This window comes from Candoia aspera, chromosome 8 (genome assembly GCF_035149785.1).
Source record: "Candoia aspera isolate rCanAsp1 chromosome 8, rCanAsp1.hap2, whole genome shotgun sequence".
NCBI classification, from domain to species: Eukaryota; Metazoa; Chordata; class Lepidosauria; order Squamata; family Boidae; genus Candoia; species Candoia aspera.
Window position 1 is genome coordinate 58,465,702 of NC_086160.1, and position 10,457 is coordinate 58,476,158.

General features: G+C 43.4%; 1 protein-coding gene across 1 annotated transcript; it reads left to right on the plus strand.

Annotated features, from left to right (window-relative positions):
* Positions 1 to 1,468: 1,468 nt before the first annotated feature.
* C8H4orf54 (chromosome 8 C4orf54 homolog) lies at positions 1,469 to 10,210 on the plus strand. Its single transcript, XM_063310514.1, has 2 exons — positions 1,469 to 6,495; positions 9,813 to 10,210. The coding sequence occupies exon 1, from the start codon at positions 1,469 to 1,471 to the stop codon at positions 6,452 to 6,454; it is 4,986 nt and encodes a 1,661-aa protein (XP_063166584.1). The 3' UTR covers positions 6,455 to 6,495; positions 9,813 to 10,210.
* Positions 10,211 to 10,457: the final 247 nt, after the last annotated feature.

Sequence of the window (10,457 nt, forward strand, 5' to 3'; positions counted from 1 at the left end):
TGACATGCTTTATTTTCTGTATTTGTCTTAAGTATTTGAAAGTAGAAGAATGGGGCAAAAAGATATTAGTGAAGGTCTGGGATTCTTGCAATGAATGACAGTCAAACATTTATTTTTACTATGTACAAATGTGGTAGTTTAAAATAGTACTTTATTCATTCGGCTGAAATGACACACAGTCTATGTATAGATAATGGTTTTGACCTAGCAAGCTATACTGATCTTACAAATATGCTTCAGAGTTTTCTTACTCTGAACAAGTCATTATGAAAATCAGACCAGTTTGGTATTTTCCCACTGCTTGTCCTTTATCTCCTTCGCATCCTTTTAAAAACTTCTGGAGATGAGAAGAAAATCTTGCAAGATCTTAAGTGCTGACTGCCATCCCTGGATTAATACTACAAGAATCAATGAAAAGGTAAATGTTTTGTTGTTCAGATTGCTTTTTTCTTCTGTGCTGAATATTATTAGACCTCACTGTAACAGGTAAAGCTATTTAGCTTACACTAGAGAAGTCTGAGACCCTTTCATTTTAATAGGACTCAAGTGCAATTTTTATTGTGGCTGATACAATTAATTGAACTGAGTATAATTCTAAAACAACTTAATAAAAAAAGAGGCATGACCAAGTTAAAATTAGTTCTATTTCTCTATTTCACAACATATTAAGAATTATTCTAATTCAGCATGTTGCAAATATTTTTGTGATAAAGAAGCATGTTAATATGGAGTCTTTTTAAAAAAAGGATAGAATGGGGAACACTTTAAATGTTTTTGCATACAATTCAATATATTCAACTAATGTTTCATAAACTGGGAAATAGTGCTTTTCAAAAATTACCATTAAAAATACAAGTCATTTGAAATTGCCGATGTCTTATTAAGATTAAATTCAGTCTTATTTTTCGCTCACTGAAATATTATCTGGGAACCAGGTAATATTTTTAAAAAGTGCTTTCCATATAACTCTCCTTCTTTACATCATCCAAAAAACTAATAATCTTTTAAAATTATTACATGGATTAATCCCCTGTACACATTTACATAGTTCTTAACTAGAAGTATAAGAATTTCCATATGCTTTCTCATCATTTTAAGATGTCTGGGAAAGCTGAGTGGCAGATGCTGCTAATGCAGCTACTTCTGTTACCGATGGCATTCAGACTGATGGCTCTTCGTGCCAAACTAACAACTGTACTTCATAGCTCAGGAATAAGACACTGGCAGAAGCAGCAGTCCCCCCCACCCCGCCCCATCTCCACAGAGACAACAGCAGCCACCCAGCCTACTACCCCCAGCACTATCAAGCGGCTCTCCAGGGTCTACAGCTAAACTACAAGGAACAAAGTAAGGAACCACTGGGGAACACATGTGTATGTGTGTATGTGTGTATGTGTGTGTCTCTCTTGACTTTGAGTCCTGGGTCCAAATCTTGTTGCTCCCTTCAATCAGCTTGAAAGTGATCACCATGGAAATGCTTTCAAAACTGCCTGCTGAACAGATAATTATTCAAAAAGAGAATGCTGGAAAAAGCAACAGCCAAATGATCAAGTATCATCCTCAAGAGCCATCAATTTCCTCAGCCAAGGAATCAAAATATGTGGAGATTTACAATTTCCCTGGAGGGAGAGAAGATAGTCCCCAGACTCTAAAACTGAATCTAGCACAGGATGGAAGTAAAGTGGCTTTTATCAGACCCAAAAATGGACCTTGCGGGATCAGTGAGGTTAACAGATTGGCTAACAAAATCTTGGCAGACAAAGCTGCGAATCAAGAATCCCCAGATTATACATCTAAAATGGAAGGCACTCCTTCCCCCATGGGGATGAAAGCTGATGAGGTTGGGGAAAGGATCACTGGCATCAGCTCAGAAGAGTCTGAGAACACTCTGTCCCCTAGTATCTCCAACATTCAGCTTTACACACATGGCTGCCCAGAATCATCTTCATCATCTTGTCCCTCACCAATAAAAAAGACAGGGAGTTTTCCAAAAGCGGATGACTTAGAAAGAGGGGGAAAAACCTCCTCCTCATTTGGGTATGACAGCGATGAAGATGATGAAGCAGACTGCAAAGAAATCTGTCTGAGCCATGAAAGAGGAAGATGCAGGCATGCTTCACAGCTATCGCAGTCACAACCCAGCTATACCAGTGAAAACAACAATAGTAATAATGATGAGGCACATTATATTACCACCCATGAAATCCAGCTTAGTGAAGTAGACCATGACATGGATTTTGACTATGGATTAGCTTCTCGATGGGACTTTGAGGACAACAATGTAATTTATTCCTTTGTGGATTACGCTTCCTTTGGGAGTGAAGAGACTCTTGCAGACACACAAACAGAAGAGGATAATAGCTGTTATCTCAGCACAACCACCAGTGATCCTAATAATCAGACAGACAGTATTGATAATACCAGCAGTACAGAGATAGTCAGCATTAATTCTGAAAATGATACCCCAAGCACAGACAAATGCGCCAGCTCGGAAGAAAGTCAGTCCAAGAACCTCTGCAACATGAGTGAGAATTCTGCAGGCCAGATACTCCTATCAATCAAACCAACTTCCAGGGCTATAAATGAGCCTAGCAACCAGCACGAAAAGCAAAACATTATTTATGCTGCCAAGCATGAAAGCGACATGAGCCTCTGTGTCTCCACAGCTCATGAACGAAATTCAAGTTTCAAACAAGATGTGTTTCATGACTATGCAAAAAAATTTATTGCAGTTCCTGCACGCTTGCAAACAAGGTGCGGAGCCATAAAAGCAAGAGAATTGGGTGGATATTCAAGTGGTGCCTCCAGCGTGGTAAGTGAGTTGGATGATGCAGATAAAGAAGTAAGAAGCCTGACAGCAAGGGCATTTCGGAGCTTAGCTTATCCCTACTTTGATACCCTGAACTTGAGTTCCAGAGAGTCTTCCACATCTCTTTCAGATCACAATCTAGGAATCAACCAGTGGTCAACTTACTTGGATTTAAAGTGCAGCAGCCTTGGACAGAAAGCAGAGCAGAATCTTTTCAAAAGCAGCGCTGCGTCTGCTGGATGGAAAAGAAGCTCTGGGACTAAGACATCCAGTGACCATTTCTACATTCACTCCAATAAGTCACAGACCAAAGCATTGGAATTTGTTGTCAGTAAACTTGATGGAGAGATAACGCACGTTGAAACACCACCTTGCTTTGAAAAACAGGTCCAGTCAGGCTCCCGAGTTGTTACTTTGCTGGAGACTTTGAATTTCAGCAGCAATATTAATGCAGGTGTCCCCAGACCTGCTAAACCTTCTGAAAATGCTGCTGTTGGGTCAAGTTGCACAGATGAAGTTACAGAAACACTGCCAAAGGAGCAGGGCAATGAAATCTGCAAACAAACTCGAGTGGTTGCAGAAACCATGGAAGGAATGCAGAAGTCAAAATTTGCATCTAGCCTCCTCAAAAATGTTATTTCAAAGAAAATGCAACGGGAACATGAGTTCAAAATGGAAAGGGGAGAGATCACAGACACCACATACTCTGGTATGTCAAATTCCTCATCTGCTAAAGAGGTAGATAGCACTGCCAAAGAGAAGTTAAAGAATGGGGGGTTGCAGAGACAAAATTCAAGATATTCAGAAGGCAGCTCTGATTGCACTATTGTAACAGCAGATGATTTGGGGGAGTTTTTGGAAAGCAAGTCACCAACCTCCAAGCCCTCTACTCCCCGGGAGGCCACTGTTAGCCTAAATCGAACCCTTTCGGAAACATTTTTAGAAGAGGCATGTAAAATAAAACGAAGTGCCTCTGAAACGCTCAAGGCAACTTTCCTCCGTAGCCAGAACAGTGCGTTTAGAACATGGAAAGAAAAAGAAGCAGAGAAAAAAGAAGAAAAAGTTCCTGTGGGAAAACTGAAAATTGGATCTAAAGGTGATTGGAAGGCTGATATGGGAGAAATCACAGCTAGCAAAGCAATTAAAATGTCTCGTCTTTTTGTCCCAAATATTCAACAAACAACCAAAGATAATACTAACTTGCATGTAACTAAATACTCCTCAGCAACTACTGCAGCAGCTGCTATTGCCACTACAATGATAAAGCCCAAACCTCCAGAGATCAAGATAAGTTTGGGAAGTGTGGAGCAGAACAAAGATCACCCTTTCAATATTGCTAAGCTTCTCACCCCCAAGATAGCTGGAAATACCCCCAGTTTTTTCAAGACAGCTCCATGTCAACAACAAAAGCAAATAAAAGGGGAGACTATGGACAAACTGCCTCAATTTCAGGTACGTGATATAAGAGAAAATAAGTCTAAAGTCCAAGGGCCTATACATCAGGTGAGAGATGTCAGGAAATTAATCAAAAGTAGTTATGGTCTTGAGTCAGGGGATAACCACAGTGACAGAGGTAGTGTTAACTCTGATCAGGGAACTTTTGACCAGAAACCCAAACAGCTGATGTCAACAGGCATTCCTAGGTCTCTGTCTCCCATGGTGATAACTTGTCAGGCAGTAAGTAACAGTAAAGAGGACAAGAAGCCCAACAAATCTTCTGAGATGGGGGCCAAAGTAAATAATGGAGGCAAGAGGCTGCCTTCCAACCAAGAAGGAACCATCCTGGTGCACAGGACCTCAGGAAGGCTGCCAGTAGCCACCATTGCTCCCAACAAGAGTGACCCTCGCCAGCCTGCTGTACTGAAGATAGTCTCCAAAACATCTGTGCCCTGGAGGCAGCAGTCACACCCACCACAACAGTCAGTGATAACTGAGAAAAGCAGTAAGGTGGGACCACTGGTGGTAGATGGAGAAGAACTTCCCAAAGAAGAGGTGACCAAGGCATCTGTCTCAACAAACCATCAGGCACTGGAAAAACTCACAGCAGCAGTCCGGAGCATGGAAGAGCTATACAGTTTCAGTAAAAATGAGTGGAAACGAAAGAGTGACCCATTACCGATAATTGACAGTCATGTCCTGTCTCTCATTGCCAGCGAGGAGCGAACCATGGGAACCATGAACAGTGCTAGGGAAGAATCAATGACAGTTGCCAAGGCTGAGGACCAGGAGGCAGCTCAGACGGTGGGATTAACAACTTCTCCCAGCAGATCAGCCCCAGAGCGCCAACCCCGTGGCAGATTCTCCAACCCAACCAAGAACGTAGAGAAGGTCTCAGCCAAGACAGCGGCCTTTGAGAGCCTGGCCCTGGCCCGAGAGCAGACACGTGGTTCAGGCATCTACCGGGAATCCGCATCAGGAACCACTGGGCCTGCTGAGAGGGGCAGAGTCCCTGTGGTCCCCCGCACCACCTTCACCTTCAGTGCTCAGGCCCAGAAGGCCAAGCATCAACCTCTGGCACCTTCACCTCCTTCCCCTCCTCGAGGCCTCAAAGGCCAGGCCAGGCCTCGCACCATCAAGCTCTTTGGCCGCCGATTGGGGAGTCTGGTGGAGCCAGACAAGGGCCGCAAGGCCATCGTTCCCGACTGCGGTAACTACTTGGCCATCTCTCTCAAAGAGTCGTCGGTGGAGCAACCAGGATCGGCCGCCGCAGGTGCAGGAGAAGGAGCAGGAGGCTTCGTGGAGGCTGCCTCGCCCGCTGCCGCCCAGCCTCTCAGCCTGGGCCAGTCCCTGGCAGGCTCCAACCCCAACAAGGCGCCCCAGCAGCAGCCCGCGGAGGAGCGCTCTGGCCCCACCACAGCCACCACTCAGCCTCAGCCTCTGGCCCAGCTGCAGCCGTCCTTGCCGCCGCCGACACAGCTCCCGGGGACGCCAGCGGCGGCTCCCCCGATGGAAATGTCTCCGGCGCACATCTTCCCCCAGGCTCTGTCCCTCGCAGCGGCGGCGGCGGCCCTGACAGGAGCCGCTCAGCCGGCGACGCCTTTGCTGTGCTTCTCGCCGCCCATGCCCGCCGAGCCCGCCGCCTTCCCGCCGCCTCAGACGCAGCGCAAGGTGCTGCTCGACCTCAGCACGGGCCAGTGCTACTTAGTAGACGCCCCGCTGCAGCCACAGCCCCAGCCGCAGAAGCGGCGCCTCTTCGACCCCGAAACGGGGCAGTACGTGGAGGTGCCCTTGCCCGCCTCGGCGCCGCCGCCGCCCCTGGCCCCCTTGACCATCCCCATGTCCTCCCTGGCGCTGGGAGCGGCCGCGGGAACCTACGGCGCCCCGGCCGCAGCCTACATGTTCTACCCGGGCTTCCTGCCGGCCCTCCTGTCCGCCAGCGCCCTGCAAGGACAGCTCGCCCAGCAGCCCGGCGGTGAGCTTGGGGCCGCGGCTGCCTCGTTCAGGGGCGCCGCCAGCCCCGCGGCAGAAAGTCCGTATTACATGCCAACGGGCACGCAGCAGCAGCAGCAGCCATGCCCACAAGCGGGTCCCGGCGACGGGAAAGCGCCGCTCATCAGCATCATCTCGCAGCCGCTGGGCCCCAGGATCATCGCGCCTCCGTCCTTCGACGGCACCACCATGCGCTTCGTCCTGGAGCACCGGTGATGGGGCGCCGGCCAGGAGAGATGCTGCTGCTGGTACGACGGGTAAGTTGCTCTGCTGGGAGCGGGCAGCTGTTAATTATCACAGATATCGTCTCCTGATCTAGTCAAAGGGTCGCGTTTCTGCAAAAGGTCGCGTGAGGTGTGGGGCGGCGGGGGGGGTAGTGGGAACAAGCCTTGCGAAGCCCCCTAACGTTTGCAACGAGCCAAAAGGGTCTAGCTGTGGCCGGAGAGGGATTTTTTGCCATCTACAGGTTATTTTGATTGATAGCACAATCATTCCTAGCATTAGCAAAGAAAAGATGCGTCGCAGCACTCTAAATTTTTCTAAAAAAAAGAGGGAAAAATGAGAGTGTAAACTATGACAATCTCTGCATACACCCACATTACCTTAGATTCTGTAAGTGGGGCAAAGGAAATACATATAACATCTTAGTCTCAGAGAACTTGCAGCATGCTTACTCTAATACTCAAAGCATATTGGGCGGCTTGTTTATCAAAACATAGCAAGAGATAGCAAAACATGGCAAAAGTATAACTGAAAGACAAAAATATTCTCCCTCTGTGTGTGTTTGTTTCTTCAAGCCAGTTTTGATTCCTTGAGACTGCCTGGACAAGTCCCTGCAGTCTTTTTGGCAGGATTTCAGAGTGGCTTGCCATTGCCTCCTTTGTAGAGCTCAGAGACACTGACTGGCGCAAGGTCACCCAGAACTCACAGTATCCCAGTTTCTAGTTTGGTGCCTTAACAAAAGTCTTGTGTGGCAGCATCCATATTTATGGACACATTCACTCTGTTGTGTGTAGTATGGTATCACTAATACGATAAAAAAAGACAGTGATCTTGACTCTAGCATGAATATGCATGAATAGGCTTGCATTTGGGGCAAAAGCAGAAGCAGTGGCTAATGGGAAGAAGTAAGATATTCATGCACTCATACATGATGGTGTTCATGCAATTTATACATTTTCTTTCTACTCAGAATATATCCATAAAGACAGCTGTTGCATGTTTGAAGCAGGTTTGTATGTAATCATAGAATTGGGAGGTGACATTTGGAGCACTGAGTCTAACTCTTTCTCGGTGCAAACATTAAAACCAAACGGTCCCTGATTGTTGAGATGCAACCTCTGCTTTCAGAATAGTAACATATTTTTATAATGTTTTCTCAGCACTTTATTCTAACTCTATGTTTACCAAGGGAACAGAGAAAGAAAGAGAGAAAAAGTGAACCAATGTCTGCAGGTTTCTGAAAAGAGGAAGACAGTACATACATCAGAAGAGTTTTTGGGAAATGAGATGAATCCAGTCAGTGATCCTTTCCTGAGAGTAATTTACATGAGACACAAGAGAAGGGGATTGTTTGTGAGTGTCCATGTGTGTGTGCGTGTGTGTGTGTGTGTGTGAGAGAGAGAGAGAGAGAATGCTTTGACCTATCACAGAAGTAGTGAGACTGCAGATCACCACCTGCTTCACACCATGCACTTCAAAGAAATGCCGCCAGCCCCTGAGCCTCAGTTTCAACACTATGATATACGAAACCATTCAGTTTAATATTGGAGTTGCCAGCTTTTTTCTAGTAAGGCTTTACCAGCGGTTTGTCAACAACTCCATAGGTAAAGTTTTTTTCCCATTATGTTCTGTAGGTAGGAAGCTGAGCTCAACTTTTGGATTTCTTTACTAGAATATAATGTATAATTACACTGAATATAATATAATAATATAAATAATATAATATCTCTAATATACTTTAGATGCATTCCTGCCTACAGAAAAATTAATTTTAGTTTCAGTAGTCAATTAACATTAGTAAATTCAATTAACATTAGTAAATTGTTATGAGGAGCTATTATCGCATTAAGCCATTTTTTAAATGACATACTTAAAAATACCTGGCTCTGCAGTAACTCAGAGGGGATTTTCAGCAGGGGGAAGAGTTAACTTTTCCTCCTTTAGGACATGATCCTGATCTGAATCCTGACTGCTGTGCCTGCCAAATGCTGTATTAAAACGTGCTATTGAAGTAATGTCGACTTTGGCCCTCACTTGATGGAATAGATTAGGCATGGAGTATCAGTATCTCTTTGTTGAGGGATTTCCTTGAATTGTATTGTACTTTTCTTGTCTGAGATCTGTTTGCAGAGCAGGACAAAAACACTCAGCCTTTCTTTCTTAGAATTATTTCTGTGAGGACCTTATGGAATAAAGCTTTCATTTAAATGGGAAGTATACAGTACTCAATGTTTGTAATTAACAATCAGCTTGCTCTTCTAAGCATACAGCTAAATATAATGGTAGGTGATTCATGCTCGGTTCTCCTATTAATTCTTCCAAACTAAGGGGTAACATTAGACTTTTTGGATATGTAGCAGTTTGGGAGGACAAGAGGCTAAGTATAGTCTGTCAGTGCTGTGACTCAGTCCAATTTGGGAATGCTGCAGACTGATCCTAACTTTTAAAAATGCAGCAGGCCTGACATCTCATCTAAGCTGATGCTAATTTGGTGGATTTAGTGTAAAGTATAATTTCCAGTAGGCTGTGGGGAAATAGGTATATAATATTTATGTGTTTATTTATTTTTAAAAGTTGCTTGGATATCTGTTTTATTTCGTTGATTTTAATATAGACTTTATTACAGGCAAGCATAGGGAGGTAAACCCAAGTGTCTTCCTTAAAAATGGAAACAATCTGGCTTATACATATGTCATCTTAGTAAAGCTCAGACTCCCAAATTCAACTTACTGTTGGTCCCTTGCTTGAAGGCCTTTGCCACTTCCCCAAAAGGACCAGGAAGTCTCATTTTGACATTACTGGGCTGAGAGGAAGGCCAGGTAGGGTGGCAGGAGGGAACAACAGCTGGAGTGCACCTGAAACTACTTTTCTTAAAATATTGGGGCATGCAAAATACTGGAGCATTGTGCCACAGTTACCCATGTGTGCATGTTATGTGTGTTTGAACAGCAAGTCTTACAAATAGAGACAGAAATTGGAAACAAAGGTATTAGACTTGCTTTAAGGTTTGTTTAATAGAAATATTAAAGCTTTTAAATTATAGGATTATAGAGTACAACAAAACTATTAGGTCAGATACAAAAATTATAATGCCAGGGATCTGATTAAATTTTATACTGGGATTTTCTAATATAAATAGCAACTGCCAACCTTTAGCATAATAAGAATCACTCTAAGGGTCATAAGGATAGCATGAAGGTGAGGAAGTCACTTAAAGTGATTTGAACATATTTTTCAAGTATGAAAAATTGAACATTAATTTAAAGTGCAAGAAAGTTCAGAGAACATCTTGCATTGATATAATGGTGTTAAATCAAACATTTAATTTATGTGTTTATGCTTTATCTTACAGGCACAAAGAACAAGAATTTGTCTCCCTTAATCTGAAATGTACTTGGTAATTTTAAATTTTCATTTAAATTGCTGTCTTCTGATGTATTGCTCATGCATTGCTTTGTGCAAAACACGTATTACATTGTTTTCATGTTTGGATAAGCTGTCCCCTCATTTTTAACTATGCATAAATTTAATTATGCAAATATGAATGATTGAATTGTGGCATTTCCTGTAGTGTTTTAAAATGTAGAAACTAGTAATCCGTGTACTGTGCAACACATGGCTAACTACAGGCGACCTACAAATGCATATACAGAAGCAGAAGGAGTCATTTTTGGTTTTGAATAAAAAAAACTTTGAGTGAAGAAGTAACATTCTGGTATAGCCTTGCAGATATGCATTTGTAGGTTTTTTTTTAAAAAGCATGGAAAGCTTTGAATTATTACTCCAATCTGTTTTTCTGTTTAAAAAGTGGCTGTAGGGCGGTTTATATACACAACTATGTGTATGTGTAAGTTGTTCTTAAGATTACTTTAATACATTTTTGATACCTCTCCATAGTCTTGGGAGGAAACATGTACGTAAAAGTATAATTTTTTTTTTTAGTTTTGTCCCTTCAAATATATTCAGAATTTGCCAATAATATCCAATTAAGTTAGGC